The sequence below is a fragment of the Nicotiana tabacum genome, chromosome 6, assembly GCF_000715075.1.
Source record: "Nicotiana tabacum cultivar K326 chromosome 6, ASM71507v2, whole genome shotgun sequence".
Taxonomy (NCBI): Eukaryota; Viridiplantae; Streptophyta; class Magnoliopsida; order Solanales; family Solanaceae; genus Nicotiana; species Nicotiana tabacum.
The window spans coordinates 147,950,303-147,971,898 of NC_134085.1; the positions used below are offsets into that span (position 1 = coordinate 147,950,303).

Here is a 21,596-nt window from a genome sequence, read left to right on the forward strand (position 1 = left end):
AGTATCTGAGACTACTCGAGGAAATGTTGATACGTGTGTTGTGACCCAACGCTCAGCTTTGATAGATATCTAAAATTTACACATTTTTGAGAAAATGCCCCTCTAAAGAGCAAATGAATATGTGAAAATGATCCAGATGTGTACATTGGTATCCTTTAACTCGATTGCTGCCTTCTCCTAGTATATCATCCTAAACGTATCCATTATGTGGAGAAGTTATCACTTTGTCTGAAATACGTTTTGGATCATCTTGCGTGGAGAATCAAGAGCCGCGTATTCTAATTGGAGCAATTCATCAGAAGTGAGTTGCCAACCAAGGGCTCCTAAATTCTCTTCAGCTTGTTTTACAGACTTGACTCCAGGGATAGGAATTGTACCCTTGGATATACACCAGTTGATAGCTATCTGCAATGCAACTCTATGTTACTTGCCTGCGAAAAAAATAACTACCAACATGCAATAGTAATATCGGAGCACAGAGTTTTTGAAAAATATGAATGAATTAGAGCAAGAGTAAACAGTTCTCTTATTTCTAGAAATTGAGAGGTAAAGTGGTCAGCTTCTGCTGGAATACTCTTATAATTCAGCCATGGTATATCCTGCAGGAGGGTTCAAAACTGATGTACGTTTGTTTTCCAAACAATGCTCTATGTCGAAAACGTCATAGATAGACTAGAGATACTCGGTCCGTCTAGCAATATGATATCCTATTCGCTACTACCAAAAAGAAAAAGAAAAAATAGACGAAGAATGGGGAAGCAAATGAAAGGGAAGAACCTTGAATTCAGCTGTTAATCAATATTGTCTGTGAACAGATTAAAATTCTTTGTTGAGAACCTATTCTCCTCAAGTTCCAGTTTTTTTTGTTTTGTTTTTGCTTCACAAGTTAGATGCATCTATATCTAGAAAGACTAAGGACTTTGACCATATTTTCCCACTCTAGTTTTGTGGTGTTGCTCGTCTGGTTACGGATTCTTTTAAGGGAAACATATGTTGAATCTATCTCCACCAAAAAGTCAGCCTATTTTGCAACCTTTCATCCTTCACATCCTTCAGTGAGAACTTTCCCTAATCACGAATAAAGTACTTGAGAAAGCAGTACTCTGGCAAGCAGACAGCGTTGGTGATAAATTTAGACTTAATTGCATGAAGGGACTAATACCGGATAGGTAGTGAAGCAAAATAAAAGAAAGAACAATTCATTGCAGTAGATGATATTGATTGATAATACACTCTGCTTAAGTGTTATAGCATTTGAAAGAGAGCTGATGAAAGCATACTTTATTAGCACAAAAGAAACGCGGTGTATTTCCTTTTGACATGTATCTTCAAATTTAACAAATTGTGAGTGAGGAAACAGACTCAAACTGTTAAGATCAATGCCATGGAGTCTGGAGTAAAGAGAAACAGGGAGTACTAGATTCTTTCTAAACTTTGTGGACTAAGGGTTGTAGCTTTGACAAACAATGTGAGTATGAAAAATGACCTTAAGTACATACCAACTGCTTTTTGTGGGTATACACGAGTAATGTCAAGGCCAGGTTAAAGGAAGTAAATTTTAGTAAAGACAAACTATACTTTCACAAGGCTCAGAAAAATCCTACTAAATTAACAGCCTGAATGGACTAAACTTCTGCACGAGAGCAAACAGTTCTTAGATCGCTACTCAGGAGCTTAAAATGCAAGATGTGAAATAACTCCAGAATAATGCTTTTCATTATTTCAAACACCAATACTATATGAAAGGCCTACTAGATGAGAATACTGAACCAGCAGTGAGATTACAGTGCCCTGCTTGTCTGTATTAAAGAGCTGAATAGAAAGTATCATAATACAGATGGAAGAGCATTCCACTAAAATTTCAAAAAGCGTTTACCTGTGGTATTGTTTTCCGACGTCGTTGAGCTATTTCTTTCAGTGAGGTAAGTAATGGCTCCAATCCAGGTAGAATTTGTCTAAAGAGTAGTCCCCTACAAGTGATGTTTTACGTTGAGAAAAGTATCAAATAGTAGCTTGAGCTATACCTGCTCATTTACTAGTTAGAAAAATTAAAACTTGAGAAGAAATTGAGAGTGCGTACCTTGGCCCAGGTGGAAGATTTGAGGGTGTATATTTCCCAGTGAGCATACCAAGACCAAGAGGACTGTATGCTATGACCCGTATGCCTAGAGAATCACATACATTTTTCATCTCCAATTGATCATTTCCCATACTCAGCAATGAAAATTGTACCTGATGTTGGAGAGGTCACAGGATTAAGATTGTGGCACTAAAGCGCGCAACGACTTGAAGCAATTTAAGTACAATCTGGTGATATGGAATTTGATGAGTGCTAAAAATGCTTGAACATCAGAGGTGGTTGTTTCTCTTTTTCTTTTTTTGAATAATGGTGATATCAAGGCTAGCTTGCGCGGCCTCAACAAATCCACCGTATACCTGCTACCTTCTACTAGCACAAGTACCGGGTAAGTTTGTCCCATTAGAGCAGATTGTCTTCATTATCTTTAGACTTCCCAGAAATAACACATTGTTGGCTGTTACCTCTTTTAAACAACATAGAATTCCACACTCAGTGTATATCTAACTTGGGCATCGTACATAAAATATTGTATTTGCTTCTGAAGAGAAAGTTAACTGCATACTTCATAGTAAAGTAGGAAAAAGACTCAGGCACCTGGGCTGAGCGCAAAGGAACTCCTCGGTCATCAAGATATTTGTGTATTTTCAGCAGCTGCTTTGGTCCATAGTTGCTCACCCCAACTGCACGAACTAAACCCTACACGAGAGAAAAATTGTCACCCCAACTGCACAAACTAAACCCTACACGAGAGAAAAATTGTGCAACAATATGAATCTATCAGGTACTTTATCCATTAGTGATAATCAAGACCAGATTTAGCCGAAAGTAGAGTCAGAAGCATTTGTACAAGTGACAGAATGACACCACAACTTTGATCTCCCCTCACACTAAATGGTCAAACAATGAACGAGATTCTAAATAAATACTTTGAGTTATTAGTAACCTTCTCGTACATGGCAACTAAACCATCCCAAAGTGCTCGTTCCTGCAGAGGTGCATAATTTGCAGTTGACCAGTGCAATTGTCCTATTCCAATTTGCTCAATTTGCATCCTATCCAGAGAAGACCTGACACAAAGTTCTAATTAAGAAAGCATCTTGTTGGTTCATATGAAACAGCTAAATAATGAGGCTAATGTCTTCTGCAGTACTCTTAAAAGTTTGTTATACCAGATAAAGGAGTAGATAATGTAAATTAGTGCACTTCCGACAAACATGTAATTTTGATCGAGTGAAAATATAGATATATTTTCCCTATAAAACTGGAGTTTTGATAATCGGATTATCAGTATGATCAAAAGAAATGAGGATAGGGCAATACTTGCAAGCATTCACAAATTGTCCAGGTGTTAGACGCCATGGGTATGCTGCAAACTTTGTTGCAATCACAATGTCATTCTTTACTTGCTTGTCTCCTGAAAACATGAGCAGTCAAAAACTTAGAAAACAAAAAAGAATGTCCACTGCCATTAGAATTGGGTAGCCTTGATATATGTAATGAGCACCAAATGCTCAAAGAGCAGTCCAACAGTCAGTCCACCCTGCAGGTGAGCATAGCTATTATCCCTTTTCTGCTTCTCTTCCTATTATGTCAGTCGAAGGTACCATGTAACTCGAAGTTAAAGAATGTCACAGGTTTACATAATTTATGAGAGCACCAAACAAATCTTCGAGACAACATACAAAATTAAACAAGAAAAGTTGGGAGCTAAACGAAATTCAGTGCTGCTCTATGTTTCCATAAATGTGAAACAACTAAGAATTTCACTGTGAAACAAACGTGTCTTAAGATAGGATCATATGAATTGGCAATGTAACTAAGCCTACTTCCTGAAGAGAATAATTCATAAGTATCTGATTTGGCTATTCAAACTTTCTAATGAATTAGTCCATGAAATGCTCAAAAGAGGACAAAGCAATATCACCTGGAAACTCACGAATGAATTTTCCGAGAAGTTTCTCACTTTGTCCATTTAACCTTCCAGTCCCATAAGAATCAGCCGTATCAAATAAGTTGATGCCATTCTCCACAGCAAGATTGAAAGTGCGCTGAAGTTCAGAGTCCATAGAATCTTGATAACCCCAGAGAAGCTGATTTCCCCATGCCCAAGTACCAAACCCCATTGGAGATACTGTCAAAGGTCCCATCTTTACCTATTAATTCAACTCAATTAACCTTGATTTTCCCAATTCATGAAACTAGCAAAAGGGGATGAAATAGTACATTGAAGAAAGTACCTTTTGCCATGGCCAGAAACGGGGAATTTTGAGGGATTTGAAAACAGAGGAGGATGGAACAGCATCATTTGTGGGACTACTACATCTGAAGTAAGAAATTGATTTTGATCCTGGAAGCGAGCGAGCCATTGCTCTGTGAGCTTAGGGTGAGAAAGGATGCTGATAACTGATAAGAGGTTGTTCGACCGTCAGATGAATTTGGATAAACCGAGAATTTTAAGCTGAAAAACGCTATAGATAATAATCCAAAAAAAAAAAAAAAAAGGAAAAAAAGTTGACGGCTGTGGGATTTGAACCCACGCCCTTTCGGACCAGAGCCTAAATCTGGCGCCTTAGACCACTCGGCCAAACCGTCGTTATATTTTAATACCTGTCTTCTAGTTTTATTTAACGTAGTGATTCCACAAAAAGAGCAGCCATTTTTTCCCGGTTTCTTCCTGTTGGATCTTCTGCACCGTACCATTAAGTTTTTTGTGCTGAAACCATACGTCTTCCAGTTGAGAATTTACCTAATTGGTGACTCTAGCTTTCAAGAATTTGTTGATTACTTACTTGCCTTTCTTATTTAAGTCGATTATGTGTGTGTCGCAATGCAATTTGCAGTATATTAATCCCCTCTTTTCTTAGACAAAACTGAATCTCTATCGTTCCTACTTTTTAATTACTTACCTAATGGAGGGATGACTGGGAAAAACGCCACACTGAAAAGAGAAGGAGGAATATCTAATGATGGTGAGCCTAACCAGTAAATACCCAGCAGTCCTTTTCCTTCAATTTTCTGTTCCTTGTTTTTACATTTTGCTCAGAGTGATTGTTATTGTATTAACCGTCACTTGTTCCAGAATTGAAGTTCTATGCACTCAATTAAAATCATTTGCTGCAGCTTCAGACTAATAGAGGTACATCCGTAATACATGTTTCTACTCTGGTGATTTTATATGGTTAGCAGTTGTATCGCACTTTAGGAATTTCATTTACATAACTTACTATAAAAATCTAGTGTAATGGGCAATTTGAAGACCGAGTATGTCTCTTTTGTCTGATTAAAGTCACACCCCAAGAAAAAGGGGGTGTTTTTGTTTTGTTTATTTCTTTCTCTTTTCCTCTCTCATTGCATGTATTATATTTTTTCAGCAACAAATTTTCTAAGCTTTTTTTATGAACAACAAAAAAGTTTTGGAGAAAACTAAAGCATGCATCTTGTTCATTCACAAGCAATGCCTCTGCTGTTTGTGTTACTACTCCTCTCAAAGACTAGAATCATTTTTATCAAGCTAAATTCTGATTCTTGGGCACAATAGAAAAGCATATAACGGAAAGCTGGGCTATAGATTCCTCCTTCTATTCTCCTACTACTCTGACTCTATTAATTGTGAAAAGAGAGTTTCTATACAACTGTGAGGCTCAGAAATCCCACAACTTGGAATTTCCACATGATTGATTGAAGCTGCTACCTAAGCCAACACACCACTGTTCTAAGGAATTGTCTCCTAATTCCTCAAGGTTCCAAAACTCTGCTTCTTCTTTGGGAGTGAAGTATTTATCTGTTTCTTCTGCTGTATCATCATCCTGATCTTCCTTTATCCTCTTGTGGTCAAATCTTGCATTTGAGCAACCTGGACTATCTTTCAACTCTAAGTCTGTTCCTCCATTTTCTGAGCTTGTGTACATTTCATTGTCTTTCAAATCTTCGCTTCTGCTGCCTCTAGCAAGGTTGTTTTCTAGCTGATCATTTAATATCTCCAACTGTTTGAAAAAAACAATCTTTATTAGCTTCTATAAGTTGGCTTTCACTGTTAGAAAAGAGGATACAAAGTAAAATGAAAAAGAATACCTGAATGAGCAGTTTCTCCTTTTCAGTCTTCAAGGATTGGAATTGCATGTTTAAATGGTCAAATTTTGCTTTGAGTACTATATATTCGTTCTCTAATTGCTTTGATTTCCATCTAGCCCTTTTATTCTGAAACCAAATAGCTACTTGGCGCGGCTGCAGCCCAAGATCTCTTGCCAACTGCAGCTTCTTTCTTGGCTCAAGCTTTGTCTCTAGTCTAAACATGGACTCAAGCAACTTGACTTGTTCATCAGTAAACCTTTTACCATTTTCAGTATTCTTCTTTAAGGAGTTGGGACTCTTAGATTTTTCCAGTTCTTGAGATTCTTCTGGTTCCATTACTTTGTTGAGTTCCAAGTCAGAGAAAGGTGTTCTGTTGTCAATTGTGTATTCAACTGGATATATGGAGAATATTTTATTAGCAGGGCAGCTATGTTTAAAACTTGTTGTATATGTGTCTTGATCTAATATATAGTCACCTATATGAGAAGTATCTCCTGTGGTTGCTTTCAGGTGATTGGGACTTTTGGTTTGCTGGTTGATTCAAGCCTATTGTCTAAGCTGTCGTGTATCCTTTTCCAACCTCTCTCTTCTGGATATTTTTTTGATATCTTTTTAATTCTCAGGGATACCTTCCAGGTTTTTGTTTTTGTTTTCAAAGTGAGTAACTTATTGTCTTAAGTTATCTTTCCCCATCAGCCTTTTGGCAATTCCTTTAAGTATAAGCTCGTTGCATTGATATTTTAATTTTTAAGTTATAATTTATCATCATACTTCAAGATATCAGCTTGATATTTAAACAGTGTAGGAGCATCGGTATGGGATAAGGATAACTATGACAACTCTGACTCTTGCATGTAATCTCTGTACACAAAAGGGGAATTCAGATCCCATTTTTAAAGCCATATACATGTGTGATATAAATATGAGTTGTGCACTTAAAGGGTATGACAGAGCACAGAGTTAAAGTTACTGTATTCGTAATTAAATTAAATAAATAAATATTATATATATACACACACATTTAATGAACTTTTTGCTACAAACAGCATTTAATACAAATAATTGGGTTTCGCTGAACCCGTACCTAATATGCTAGCTCCGTCTCTGCCGGTACGATGGTGTGCACTTCTTGTGTGCTGTTTTGTAGTATTGGAGAAGTTTTTGCTGATAATTGTTCATATGTTTCTGACAGAATTAAAGGTTTTATACAGTTGTTGTGGGATCGTAGAAATGCATACGATCATGTTACTTCTATTCAGCATGTATTCAGACATACGTGTAACATATTTTACATACATGGAGAGAGACGTTTTGGAAGTAAATGAATTAAATGGACTGTACATAAAGACGGTAAGATAATGGATATGGTCGCCTAATAGCTACAAAAGAGATAGCTTTTTGATTCTTGTATTATTATTAATAATCATGAGGAGGAAGAAACAGCCAACTTTAGGAATTTAACTTCAACTCAAGATTCCAATTTAAGATTTTAATTTCTGCCCAAACATTCTTTGCTGAATTTTGATTCCTGAAATTTGCCCTTTAGACTTGAAGTGTCTCCTATACTATATACAGGTGTCATATGATTTATGGTATCTTTCTTTTTTAGCTGTAAATTTTGAAAGTGTCCTGAGCAATCTTGTCAATTGTGATAAGCTCGATCCAGAGTTAAGTGAGGAAAAAGTTATGGCTAAATGGTAGGTGAAGTTGCTATTCGTTATTATTAGATATAAACGTGCTCGATGGTTTGCTGTATTATTTTTTTGCTTCATGTGTTAGGAGGTGAGAAGTAGTGACAAATTCAGAGTTTAGGCGTTGTATGTTATGAGTTGAGAGAACGAGTTCTGAAATGTGTATCTCTAACTCTCTCTCTATATATAATGGGTAACCCTTCCATAAAACAAGTAAAATAACTATTTTAGGCCCCATTTTTTGTTAGACCTAATAGGTTCGGTATAAGTTAAAAAAATTTATGAAGTGAAAAAATTTGATTTCTTGAAGAAGGATTATGAAACTGCTATGATTTTTGCCAAGGAAATTACACTTAAATGAATATTGAACCCAACTTTTGTAGCAAACGTGTGATATATAAGAAGTGGCAATTTGATGAGAATGTTGATAATGAAATCTCAAAATCTTTCGAAGTGTCCGTTAGAGTTGATTATTTTTATACATAGTAGCAAGGCTATTTTTTCCCTTCAAATAGATTTGAACAATTCAAAGCATGTAAAAATATTTTTAATTTTCTATTTAGCGGTAAAAACTAAGATCACTAGATGATGAAAATGTGAAAAATATTAAATGTTCCTTAAAGCATAATAATCAATTTGATAGTGATGTTTTAGATTTATTTTCTGAATTAAAAGTATCAAGAAAAATAGTACAATTAGAAGATGAAGTAGCAGTTTAATTGTTACACTCAATCAAATATAAATATTTTATTCTTTTTCAAATATCTATATTGGTTGTGGAATAATGTTAATAAAAAAAATAGACTTCAAATAAATAAAAAAAATAAAAAGTTAAGGTCTTCGTAAAATTTGGACAAAATTTGTGGGGTCCGCCTCTATATATATATATATATATATATATATATTGAATTAATCAATCCGGCGAACCTATGGTGGAATCCACCTCTGTTGAGAAGGGCTGGTTACGTTGAAATGGATGGCCTTATTTTTGAGGAATATAATATAATGTTTCTGGATGCTACATTACTTACATGTTAACATTCCATTTCTATGTGGTGACACGTCCTTTTGCCCTATTTTCTTGATAGGGAGAGAGCTGGGATTTAATATCAAGTTAGACGATTCATGTTAGAGATGTATATTATAGCTGAAGTACACAAATGAACCCAAGAACTTAAAGAATGAGATTATAGTTATCTACTTATCTTAATGTAATCTTGTTTTATGTGGGTATTTCTTTAGTGGGGCTTAACAAATCTCTCTTTTGAGACTTTTGATTGACTTCTGAATTCTTTGTACTGACCCCAAAAAAGAAAATATTATTGCTGCTAGTTTTCTCACTTACCATGTCCTAAGGTTTAAGTCTGTCAATGGATTTGCTGGTAATTGATGCAAGATAATGTTAAATTTATACAAAGAAAGAATTTTGTAGGAACCTTTTTTTTTTTCAATATAGGAACCTTTAAGAATAGAGAAAGATAAAACTCCAGGTTCAAAACAGTCATTGTCAAAAGGGGTCTGCATTGCCTTAAGATTTTTTAATTGTGAAAATGACATTGTATAATTGCTCTTAGCCATATATATATAAATTTTATATACTTTTGCTGAATTTTGATAATTTCCGACCATGGTTAAAAGTGATCTTCACACATGTTGATATTTATTCCGAGTTTTATTATTCCTAACTAGTAGTTCTATGCTTGTGGGAGTCAATAAAACTATCCCCACCTATCAAATTTTGTTGGTGCATTGCACCTTCTCTCTTGCTACTCTTTCTAGTACCAACTCCTTGAAAATGACACCCAAATTTGTCCTAAACGGCCATGATTAGTCTTTCCATTTCAATTAGCAGGGTATGCACCAGATGCTTTTTGTAATGTAATTTTCAACATTCTTGGAGCGACATGTGTTTTTTTAAGTAATTAAGTGGAATACTAAACTTTTTGTTTAATTATCTGACTTAATCAATTCATATTCAAACTTTGTTTATAACAAATTAAGTAGATTGATTTCAAGCTTAATAAGGAAGGTTGTGGACTTATAAATTGAAATAGGCACGTACAAGCTCTACTATTTCAAACTTCAAAAAAAATATGCCTGTAGACTTATAGGCTATAGCTCGGATTTTTTTTAAATTTTTTTAAGTTACATCAGGAAGTGGAAACTGGAAAGGGGATGTTACGTTATTGATGATTGAACCTTCCACCTCAACTGCGGAAGACAGGAAACTCACCCAGTGAGATACTCAACCTCATTATAGATCGAAATTGGTACTTCGTTTCTAGTTAATAATTCGATAAAACATTTGTATATTTTACAAGTGACCTAACTGTGTAAACTCTTTTAAATAGTCTAATAGTGTTGTAGGTGGTACTACATATATATCCCAGTCTTGTAGCATGAGTTTCGTGTGCAGGATTGTAAGATTAAATAGGGGTGGTCCAGAGTGGTTTATGTCAATTCTGTGATGTTTACTAGGGAGAGTGAATGTGGTGTTGTATTTGGATTACTATTACACTTTCAAACCTAATTTGGACAACTTCTCGTCATAGTCAAGCTATTGAAATGTTGATGTATTAAAGGATCAAAGCAATTGAACCCTTAACATACGTGCCGACAGGACATGTGTAAATTCTTCTATTAAATGGGATAAGAATGGAGTATACAAGATGAGCAAAATGTTTGGACAAGAATGGAGTATACAAGATGAGCAAAGTGTTTTAGACACACTTTGTGAAATGTTTAGTGTAAAATTATTTTCGTAATCAACAAGTGTGTAAAAAGAATTTGACTACAGGGTTATGTGACATTTTATGTATTTTGCCATTAGAATATTGGGGTAAAAGTTTAAAATTTTACCCAAGGATCCTTAAAATAGTAGTATAATAATGAAGGTTTTGGCGCAAAATATATATTAGCAATAACTTCCAATTATAAAGAATTCATTCACAATTGAAACGGAATTCAAGTGTTTACTACGTACCCATTGAAATAAATCTGCTCCTGCATCTATTTGTTACCAATTGAAATAAATTTTCTCAAGGTCTCATTGTATTATTAAGAACATCGAATTATCATCTTCTTGTTAAACCAAAGGCTAGACTGCCAGGCTTTGAAAAAATAAATTCGGAAGAGGAATTAATGGAAACTTCCGATTGACCCGAAATTGAGTGTGTAATAAAAAATAAAATAGGATACTTTTGTACCACGGTTGATTTTTTAACATTCAAATAGAAGTTTTGGAAACATAGCTAGGCGCCAGATTTAAAAGCATGCTCGCCAAAATTTCAGCAAGTTATCGCGCCGAAAAATTATGGTGATAGTCAGCAAAATCCTGATGGATTGCCAAAATTTTCAGCATTGTGATTGAATTCCCGGTGGTTCAAAATCTGGCTTGCTTCCCAAAATTCTAAGGTTGTTTTAAAATTCTGGCCGGGGACTATTTTCCCAATTATTTTTTTTTCGATATCAAAATTTAAATGGTGATCCTTCTGCGGACAACAATTTTGAGCAATTTACGCTAAATGTCGATGAAATCTAAATTTATTACCATTCTTTATTCAGTTTTAAAATAATTACAAAATATACCCACTCCACTTAAACTTTGTATACGATCAAAATCGGGCTCGTCCTTTTTATGATTAATCGAGACCGGAGGTGACAGGCCAAGATCTGACCCCATGTCATACCGGACCGTGATATGAAATTAGATTGCCAAGCTCGAGATCCTTAGACCGACCAAAACCGAAACTGACCGAGATGGAGATCGACCAAGATTGGGACCGAATAAGATGGAGATCGAGGGAAGTTTACTAGGCCGAATAACGGAAAGAAGAAATATCCGCAATGGGACGAGGATCACGGCGTAAATCCAGGCACATATCAAGAAGATGCCGATTAATTAGCCAATCATGGGATTTTTTCATTGTATTTAGGATTATACCAAGAATAGGATTCCCCTACTATATAAAGGGGGCCGAACCATTTGTAAAGGGCATCATACTCACGTTACAAAAGTAATATATTCACTTTCTCTTAAGCTCTCAATATTCTTGTTATTGTGTTTATACTTTCCGGTAGAACATTTACTTAATTCGAGGGCAGTCTAGCTCAAGGATTAAAGCTATACATTTTATTTGGTTTGCTTCATTCATATTTATAGTTAATTCCATAGTCAATTTATGTTTTCTCTCAATTTGTGCTAAGTAAATCATGTGTCCTTAAAACCACAGTATAAATTCAATTGTTATCCGTCTTTAAGTAAACAGTTTGGCACCCATCGTGGGGCTAAGGATAATAGTGATTGCCTGGTACAAATCTTCGTAACACACATTATTTTACGCTTGTCCTATGAAGTGTCTTTGATTACAGGATTAAAAGATGCCAAACTCTCAGTCATCACCTCAACATATTGACAATGATCTCAACCACCATGGTGAGAATGAGAACACCAGGAAACGTTCCACCCCCTGTTGGCCTTGATGCAATTCCGACTGTAGATCCAATCGACGTCAGTTCACATGTAGCCATCAATGGAAATGTGGCCATCTATCCTGAAAGCAGCGTTCATGGGGGTACCCGATCAGCTACTCAGAATGCGCATGGTGGTGAAGATGGCGGGATTAGCCCGCGGGTAATCTTTAAAATGTTGCAAGCCCAACCGGCAGCAATAGCTCAGTTCCAAAATCAGAATCACACATCGAGCAGGGTCGAACCCAAGCCATCCCAGAAAATCATACATATGGTCGAATTGGCTTCGAGGAGGTCAAGCGAGAAGGAATCGGAAACCAACCCTTCTATCATTAAGATGATCGAAGAACTGACAAAGCGAATCGAGACAGGGGAAATGAAGATCGAGGAAAATGATAAGAAGGTAGAAACCTATAATTCCAAGGTCAACTAGATCCCGGGGGATTCACCAATATTGAAAGTTCCAGATTCCAATTTTTTTTACAAAAACCTTCCCCCCCCCAACGCAGATCCAAAGCCGATCTCCAACAAGTTCCGTATGCCCGAGATTCCTAAATATAACAGGACAACCGATCCAAATAAACATGTCACCTCCTACACGTGTGCTATCAAAGGAAATGACTTGGAAGATGACGAGATCGAATCCGTCTTGTTGAAAAAAATTGGGGAGACTTTATCTAAGGGTGCTATGATATGGTATCATAATTTACCGCCTAATTCTATTGACTCATTTTCTATGCTTGCAGATTCCTTTGCAAAGACACACACCGGGGCCATTAAAGTCGCAACAAGAAAGTCGGATCTTTTCAAGGTAAGGCAGAAGGAAAACGAAATGCTCAGGGAATTTGTATCTCGATTTCAAATGGAACGAATGGACTTTCCACCGGTCACCGACGATTGGGCCATTCAAGCTTTCACTCAAGGTCTTAACGTTCGAAGTTCAGTAGCTTCCCAGCAGCTGAAGTGGAATTTGATCGAATACCTAGCTGTCACTTGGGCCGATGTACACAATCGGTATCAATCGAAGATCAAGGTCGAGGATGATCAACTGGGGGCTCCTTCTGGGTCTGTTTATCCTAACAGGCCCGTAGATAAAATCAAGAGAGATATCAACTGAGAACCGAGGTCAAAAAGAGATCAATATAAATCATATAATAGGGACCATAGAAATAGCGGGTCTTTGCAAGATTCTACACAGAATGAGAGGAGAAAAGATCGAGGTCAAAATTCACGGGGACTTGGTACTGCAAAAGGTTACATTAAACATCCAAAATCCAAATGAAGGTACGACCCCATTTCAATTCATTCTATTTTTCGACTAACACTTGCAGGTTATCGACAAGTAGCGGCACGAAGCTTTGGATCTTAATGCACGCGTTGCACTCTTTTTCTCTTGAACCGTTTTTGTCCTAATTGGGTTTTCGGCAAGGTTTTTAACGAGGCAACAACGGATCGTGCTAACTTAGAATCGAAGGCCGACCACAAATCGGTGCTGTCACACCCTTTTTACCCCTAAAAGAATCATGTATTACGTCATGGGTTAAAGAGTTTTTTCAATTAAAGTAACATTTAAAATAGGGATTATTTTATTTACAGAGTCGCCACTTGAAAATGATTTTTGGTGTTCCAAGTCACCATTTATTTGAATCCCTAGTCAAAGGAAGGTTTGACTCCTTTATTATTGATCTGCAAAAATAAAGTCCGGATAAGGAATTCTGTTGATTGGGGAGAAGGTATAAGGCTTTCCCCAAGTCCCGTGGTTCTAGCACGGTCGTTTCTATTGACTTATACTTGGCTTGATTAATTTTGGATAAACTGTGATTTATATGATTTTCTTGTTTTACCTACCCGCTTTTATCTCTTGATCATTAGAATTATTAAAGAAAAAATAATTTGGATAATATTATATTGTCATAATCACGCTAAGCAAGTGAATGCGTGATTGAATAATAAAATTAATTAACTTATCATAATTGCACCTCGCAAGCGAATCCGAAATTATGACAATAAATTATTTGTAACACTTTTGAGAAATTACTAGATTTGAAAAAATTAGTTTTACTTGAAACTTATTAAAAATCAACCATCGCGCTACTCAAGCGAACGCGATTTTAGCAAAGGATTAACTAAATTAAAAATTAACTAAAACTAATAGATATGGCATGAGATTGTTGTATTAATTTATTAAATATTAAACATCATGTTACGCAAGTGATTCCGTGAAGTTAAAACATGCCTATTAATTGCCTACCATTTAAATTAATTATAAAAAAAAGACTAAGTTATCTCATAAAAGAAAATTTTGATTTTTATCGAGGTTAGTTGACTAAACAAATATATATATATATATATATATATATATATATAAAAGTTATCCCTCATATCAATTTTAAAAAAAATGGGTAGCTTTAGAGATTTGGCTATTGCAAGGCATTGAGTTAGTTCTAATGATTCATTAGAGAATGGGAAGCTAGTGGACTAGAATATTATTGGCCCAGCTGGAATTACTAAAAAAATATGGGCTAACTGAATTATTATTAAAAATGGGCCAAGAAATGGATTCATTTGGCCCAATGTTATATAGAAGAAAAGGGGTAATTTTATTGTTTATAGGTAAATGGACCAACTTTTATTTGATTCAATAAGGCCCAAAGTAGATACATTCTTAGCTCTTTACTCAGTTTGCATTCATGACCACTAACTACAAAGTCACAATTGTATAAACGCCCACTTTACAAAAATAGTCACTTTTGCAAATCTGGCAAAATAGTCAGATTCACAAAGATATTACTACAACATTCCTAGAAACATATATTGGCAGTGTAATTTCAGTAACTAAAACGAAATTATGCTATGTGTCATACCCCTAATGTCATTCATGGCATACTCAGCATTATTACTCGGATACAATAGCTTGAAAACATGCTGAAAAACCCATAAATGACCTACATATCACATTCAAAAACGTACAACTCGATATTCAAGTATTATAAAGGACTATATTCACGTTATTACATGCTTGATACATAACAATAACATCCATGCTCTTTTGCTGTCAAACTATCATCACATCAAACACGTTTAAATAGTGCAACAGGTTCAAGTTGTTGCTATTGCTGAGAAGATATACATTACAAGTTTTAAAGGATTACCTGGATAGCAGAAAAATAAACAGTAGTGAAGTGAGCAGAAACAACAGCAGAAATAGCAGAAAAACAGCAACAACCAGCAGCAAATCAGTGTTAGAAACAGCCCAGAAAATCCAGCGAAGACACTTAAAACTAGTAACTAACAAACTCAAAACTTAGCCAAATGATTGCTCTATTTTTCTTAATGATTTTTCACTCTAGGAGTCACTCATAAAGCTCACAAACTTCAGCTAACTAAAGTATTCACCTGCTGATTTTGTTTGTTCAAAGATGCGTGTTCAAGCAACTCTCAGATGTGTGTGAGTGCAAGATCTTTTTCTACGTGTGAAAGAATGACCTCTTTAAGTAGGAAAAATAAGTCCTTTTGGACAGATTTTGTTTCACCAAAAATCTGTCCAAAAGGACCAACTTTTGTGTGCCAAAATAGTCCACTTCTCACCAAAAATATGACACAAAGTAAGGTAGTTATAGTTTCCAACATGCTTAAACAGTAAAATCAAACTAACATGTACTTATTTCATGATTAACACATTCTAACTTTCAGCTTTACACCAAAACAATACCACTCTATTTGATTCAAATTAAACCAAGTAAATAAGCAACTAACATTAACCAATTGAACTGCTAAAGCATACATACTTAGATTGCAACTAGAATGAGGATTCAAATGAACTAGATCAAACCAGTTCAACCTACGCAAGTTAAGATAAAGAGATTAATACTATAATTTATTATATAAAGCAGAAGTTAAAAAAATATTATTGAATCGTCGATGAAATATAACATCGACGAAACAACTTGCTAGATGAACACTGATTCGACAACCCTAAAGATTAGCTTGATTAATAACAATCTAATAAAAAACTAAGCTAGATAGTGATAACCAATTAAATAAAAGTAAACTTTAATTAACAAACAACATACCAAAACAGAAAAAATAAAAATCAAAAATTAACCTACTACTATTAAAAGATCAAAAATTAATTAAAGGGATGACTCTTATACCAATCGAACATGCTTGAACTGTTCGAGCCACGAGAAGATGCCGGAGATGTGAAGGAGTAGCTGCCCGACCCTGAAACACTCATTTCATTCCGGCAAATGCTAAAACAAAGGGATTCCAGCATTATGCCGGAAGAAAAATAGGGTTCTTGGGTCGAAAAAAGCGAAAATGGAGAAGCAGTGATGGCAAAGGCAGCGGGCAGTGGGGTGGTCGACAATGGTGGTGGCTATAAGTAGATCTCCTGGAAATCTACATGTTTATATGAAGTTTGTGTGGTGGGGTGGTCGGATTTGCCGTGAAATCGAAGAGGGAAGTAAGAGGCGGCTATCTAGGGTATCAGTTTCACAGAATTTAGAGGGTTTTTTGAGAATTTGGGGCTCAAATTAGGAGAGAGGGTAAAGAGAGGAAGAGATTGGTGTAGGTTTTATGGGATTTGGACGAGGTCTGCCGACAGTGGCGATTTCCGGCCGGGGGAGCCACCGTGGGGAGCGACGAAGAGATGAGAGAGTGAGGAGAGGGGAAGAAGAAAAAGGGAATACAGCTAAATGGGGGCAAAATTTGGCTTTCTTAGGCTTTAAATACCTAGGTGAGAGATTAAATTAGGACCGTTGAATCAAGTCAAGATGTGTGGCTAAGATTAAATCTCATCCACTTAACTAAAACGACGTTGTTTTGGCGCGTCTGGTTGGAGTCTTGAGTTGGGGGGTCGAATGCAATTGGGCCGCAGATTTGGTCCATGTTTTTGGGCCAATTGTGTTTAAAACCCAATAAAATCAATCCATATTAACCCCATCACTCATTATTTAAGAACTCTACTTCTAAAATATACAAACACATATAAAATAAATCATAAAAGGTATAATGTAGGAGAATAGAAAAAGCAAAAATTAGGTATTTACAGCTACCTCTCTTTGCTCGAGAACATGAAGAGTTTTCGTGCAAAGAAAGTGAATTTCATAGATAATTTTGCTCGTGTACCACTCCAATAAAAGCATTTTTGAAAAAACGTGACTGAACCTTGCTTCTGAGGTTGCCTACATATCCTTGGCTATAAAGGAATCAGGTCAGTGTAGTTATGAAAAAATTTGGTAGCTGGGACTAGCAAACACTAGAGTTAAGACTGTTGTTGTTGTTGTTGTTGTTGACTGTTACTTGTTGCTTACATTAAAAGAAGAAGAGACTACATATTCCTGCAAGCTAAGAGTTACATAATTCCTATCTATGTGTCTTTTGGAGTCAAATCTTGATTCTTAACTTGCTCGCTTGTGTTGACCTTAGATTGGATCTTGATTCTCTGTGAAGAAAAGATTATGACTCAATCTCGATTGCTTGCTTTCTGGATCAGAATTTGAGAAAATGAAACTTGAGAAGCTGTGTTGCCGACACGTTGTCAAAGTTAACTCCAACTATCCTGTGATCGTCCTTCTGATGATAGCTGAAACTGCGAGCTTCGATCGTCACAATCTGTGATCTGCGGCGAGGCCTGCAAAGCCATCAAAGACGAACAAAATGAACAAAAATTTTCTGCCCTTGTTTGGACTAGGAAAATTTTGTGAGTTATCAGCGAAAGCTATAAACTATCTAATTTATTGAAAGGCAGACATAAACAATAGTATAAACTAGCTAAAAGAGATAAAATTTGGAACGAATGATTGTGTATCCAGTGGTCGGTACCTTGTACTACTGAAAAGAAATGTAACCAGGGGTTGGTAGTCTGTCTTACTGGAAGGAAATAGAATCAGGAGTTAGCACCATGTATTATTGATAAAGTGTTGAATCCCTTTAGGTGAAAAGGTTCTACCTGAGTTAAGCTACATAAAACAACCTGAACGAAGAGTACTTCTGCCTGGAACTATGAGCTGAATCCCTCTAGGTGAAAAGGTTCTACCTAAGTTAAACTACGTAAAACAACCTGAGCGAAGAGTACTTCTGCCCAGAACTATGAGTTGGATCCCTGATCGGCCAACCCTGTACTACTACAAAGTAGCAAGAGTGGTCGAAGCAGCTTTTACCCGAGAAGGTCGGGATCGATTTCCACAGGGAGCTAGATATTGGAATTGAGTGTCTATCTAAATTGGAGTTGCGTAGTTGTTCCTAATTGCACTTTTAAATATTGTTGGTTTTGATATTACTTCTAAATTTATACTACTAAGATGCTAAATTAGGCGAAGTGAAGCTAAGAGTAAACTAGTTGAAGGTTGTCTAAATAGGTAAAAGGCACTAGGGAAGTGACTTTCTCCTAGGTGGGTAATTGACGGATTCTCGAGTCTGAGGCTAGATTGTCATATTTGGGGATTACAATATGACCATTGCACGATACTACTCATTTTATACTTCTCGGTAGTTCGAGTAATTTTGCCCTAATTGACTTTCTCAAGACCAATTGGGTATGATAATTTGTACAAGCAATTGAGGTTCAAGTCAGGGTATTACTATCTCTAGGTTTAACCCTTTAATTGGGGCTATCAATCTCTTGAATACGCCCCAATTCCTTGTTGGACCAATTTTATAGATTTAGGCTCTCTTTTTCAAGAAGAGTGAAAGTTAACTAAGCATAAACTAGTGTTTGCAACCACTAAACCAACATTAAAACCATAAATTAGTCCCAATATCAAACACTCATAGACATTCAAGCCTTAAAACACAAGACCATCAATTACCCACACTAGGGTTGAGCCACAACCCTAGATAATGGGTCTAGCTACTCATGATTACAGAAGAAAATAGAGAAATAGATGAAGAAAAGCCCATAATATTTAATTACTAGATAAAACTTGAAGATTCAATGATGAAACTATTGTAAAATTACTCAAAATGGTAAAATAACACTATTTACGAGCGTAGCTGTTGCCTACAATACAACTGATGACCTAAAAATGGAAAAAGAAACTATTTATACTAGACCAAAATTTTGGACAAAAATACCCCTGCGGGACTAGTGCAGACCGCACAAAATCGAGTGTGGCCGCACTAAGGCTCTTGGTTAAGGCATCTGCTCTCTAAACTTGGCCACCGCGGGCCGCACAAAATGCACCGTAGCCGCGGTGGCTTCTGTTGCGGTCCGCAAAAAATGGACCGCGGACCGCATTGGAAATATTCCTCCAACTTGGCACTCTTTGAACTTGGGCTTTGCGGACCGCACAAAGTCGGGTGCGGCCGTAATGAAGTTAATGCGGTTCGCATGAAATGCTTTGCGGCCGCATTGCTTGGCTGCCTGAAATGAGCACTCTCTGAACCTCCTCTTTGCGGACCGCACAGAATGGAGTGCGGCCGCATTGGTCCTGTTATACTGAGCTTGGACTTGTTCTTGGTACTCTTGCATATTTCACTCCTTTTTGAGCTGATTTTGATGAATTGTCACCTTGTTGACCAAATCCTGTAATCAAGTACAACATGTGAGCCTTTGGTGCTATTTTGTACACATTTTTAATCAAAACTCAAGTAAGAAGGAGTGTAAAATGCATCATAATTCCTAGTTGTCAATCCCCCTAGGTGAAAAAGTTCTACCCAAGTTAAGCTATGTGAAACATCCTGAGCGAAGAGTACTTCTACCCGAAACTATGAGCTAGATCTCCCTAGGCGAAATGGTTCTACCTGAGTTAAGCTATATTAAACAACCTGAGCAAAGAATACTTCTACCCGGAACTATAGCTGGATCCCCCTAGGCGAGACGATTCTACCTAAGTTAAGCTACGTAAAACAACCTGAGCGAAGAGTACTTCTACCCTGAACTATGAGCTGGATCCCCCTAGGCGAGACTGTTCTACCTGAGTTAAGCTACGTAAAATAACCTAAGTGAATAGTACTTCTACCCGAAATTATGAGCTGGATCCCCTTAGGCGAGACAGTTCTACTTCGGTTAAGCTACGTAAAACAACCTGAGCGAAGAGTACTTCTTCCCGGAACTATGAGCTGGATCCCTCTAGGCGAAAAGGTTCTACATAAGTTAAGCTACGAAAAACAGCCTGGGTGGAGAGTACCTCTACCCGAAACTATGAGATGGATTGCCCGAGACTAAACGGTTCTTCCTGAGTTAAGCTACGTAAAACAACCTGAGCGAAGAGTACTTCTACTCGAAATTATGAGCTGGATCCCTTAGGCGAAATGGTTCTACTTGCGTTAAGCTACGTAAATCGAACTGAGTGAAGAGTACTTCTACCCGGAACTATGAGCTGGATCCCCTAGGCAAAATAATTCTATCTGAGTTAAGCTACGTAAAACAGTCTGGGCGGAGAGTACTTCTACCTGGAAATATGAGCTGGATGCCCCTAGGCGAAATGGTTCTACCTGAGTTAAGCTACATAAAACAACCTGAGCTAAGAGTACTTCTACCCAGAACTATGAGCTGGACCCCCTAGGCGAAACGGTTCTACCTGAGTTAAGCTACGTAAAACAACCTGAGCAAAGAGTACTTCTACTCGGAACTATGAGCTGGATCCCCCTAGGCAAAATGGATTCTACCTGAGTTAAGCTATGTAAAATAACCTGAGCGAAGAGTACTTCTACCCGAAAATATGAGCTGGATCCCCCTAGGAGAAAATATTCTACCTGAGTTAAGCTACGTAAATAAACCTGAGCGAAGAGTACTTCTACCCAGAACTATAAGCAGGATCCCCCTAGGCGAAACGATTCTACCTGAGTTAAGTTGCATAAAACAACCTGAGCGAAGAGTACTTCTACTTGGAACTCTGAGCTGTATGCCCCGAGGCAAAATGATTCTACCTGAGTTAAGCTACGTAAAACATCTTGCGCGAAGAGTACTTCTACTCGGAAATATGAGCTGGATCCCCCTAGGTGAAACGGTTCTACCCGAGTTAAGCTACAAAGACGGGAGGTGTGAACAGTAGTGATGCATGCTGAAAATAAAGAAAAATGAGATCTTAAGGAGCTTATGTTTGGTGACATTTGTTCTTTAAGAATCTTTATTCTGCACTGCTTTGTTCCTACTTCAAACAAAGAAAAATTTGTGAGTTTTCAAAGTAGTGGTTGGTTTGTGGCCTTGATGCCCTGAGTAGTTTGATTCACGACCACTGATATCGAAGAACTAATTCTGTCAGCGTGTTACCGAGATGCTCGGCTACTCTGTATCATTTTCTGGAGACCTTGGCTTTCCAATGTTACCCCCAACTATT

The 21,596-nt window shown here is 36.8% G+C and overlaps 2 protein-coding genes, 1 long non-coding RNA gene and 1 other non-coding gene across 4 annotated transcripts; 1 reads left to right on the plus strand and 3 right to left on the minus strand.

The window, feature by feature from the left end:
- Positions 1-39: 39 nt before the first annotated feature.
- Positions 40-4,533, minus strand: LOC107810859 (pyridoxal reductase, chloroplastic). The gene is made up of 8 exons (XM_016635690.2): positions 4,318-4,533; positions 4,005-4,233; positions 3,401-3,494; positions 3,024-3,147; positions 2,675-2,776; positions 2,081-2,232; positions 1,877-1,970; positions 40-405 (listed from the first exon to the last, which is right to left on the minus strand). Exons 1-8 carry the CDS (start codon positions 4,444-4,446, stop codon positions 220-222), a joined length of 1,110 nt encoding a protein of 369 aa, XP_016491176.1. The 5' UTR covers positions 4,447-4,533; the 3' UTR covers positions 40-219.
- A 59-nt stretch (positions 4,534-4,592) lies between these two features.
- Positions 4,593-4,672, minus strand: TRNAL-UAG (transfer RNA leucine (anticodon UAG)). The gene has a single exon. It is a non-coding gene; the product is annotated as a tRNA-Leu (tRNA).
- A 240-nt stretch (positions 4,673-4,912) lies between these two features.
- LOC107810862 (uncharacterized) lies at positions 4,913-6,887 on the plus strand. The gene is made up of 3 exons (XR_001653762.2): positions 4,913-5,049; positions 5,160-5,216; positions 6,662-6,887. It is a non-coding gene; the product is annotated as an uncharacterized LOC107810862 (long non-coding RNA).
- LOC107810861 (uncharacterized) lies at positions 5,565-6,684 on the minus strand. The gene is made up of 2 exons (XM_016635693.2): positions 6,152-6,684; positions 5,565-6,063 (listed from the first exon to the last, which is right to left on the minus strand). Exons 1-2 carry the CDS (start codon positions 6,485-6,487, stop codon positions 5,722-5,724), a joined length of 678 nt encoding a protein of 225 aa, XP_016491179.1. The 5' UTR covers positions 6,488-6,684; the 3' UTR covers positions 5,565-5,721.
- Positions 6,888-21,596: the final 14,709 nt, after the last annotated feature.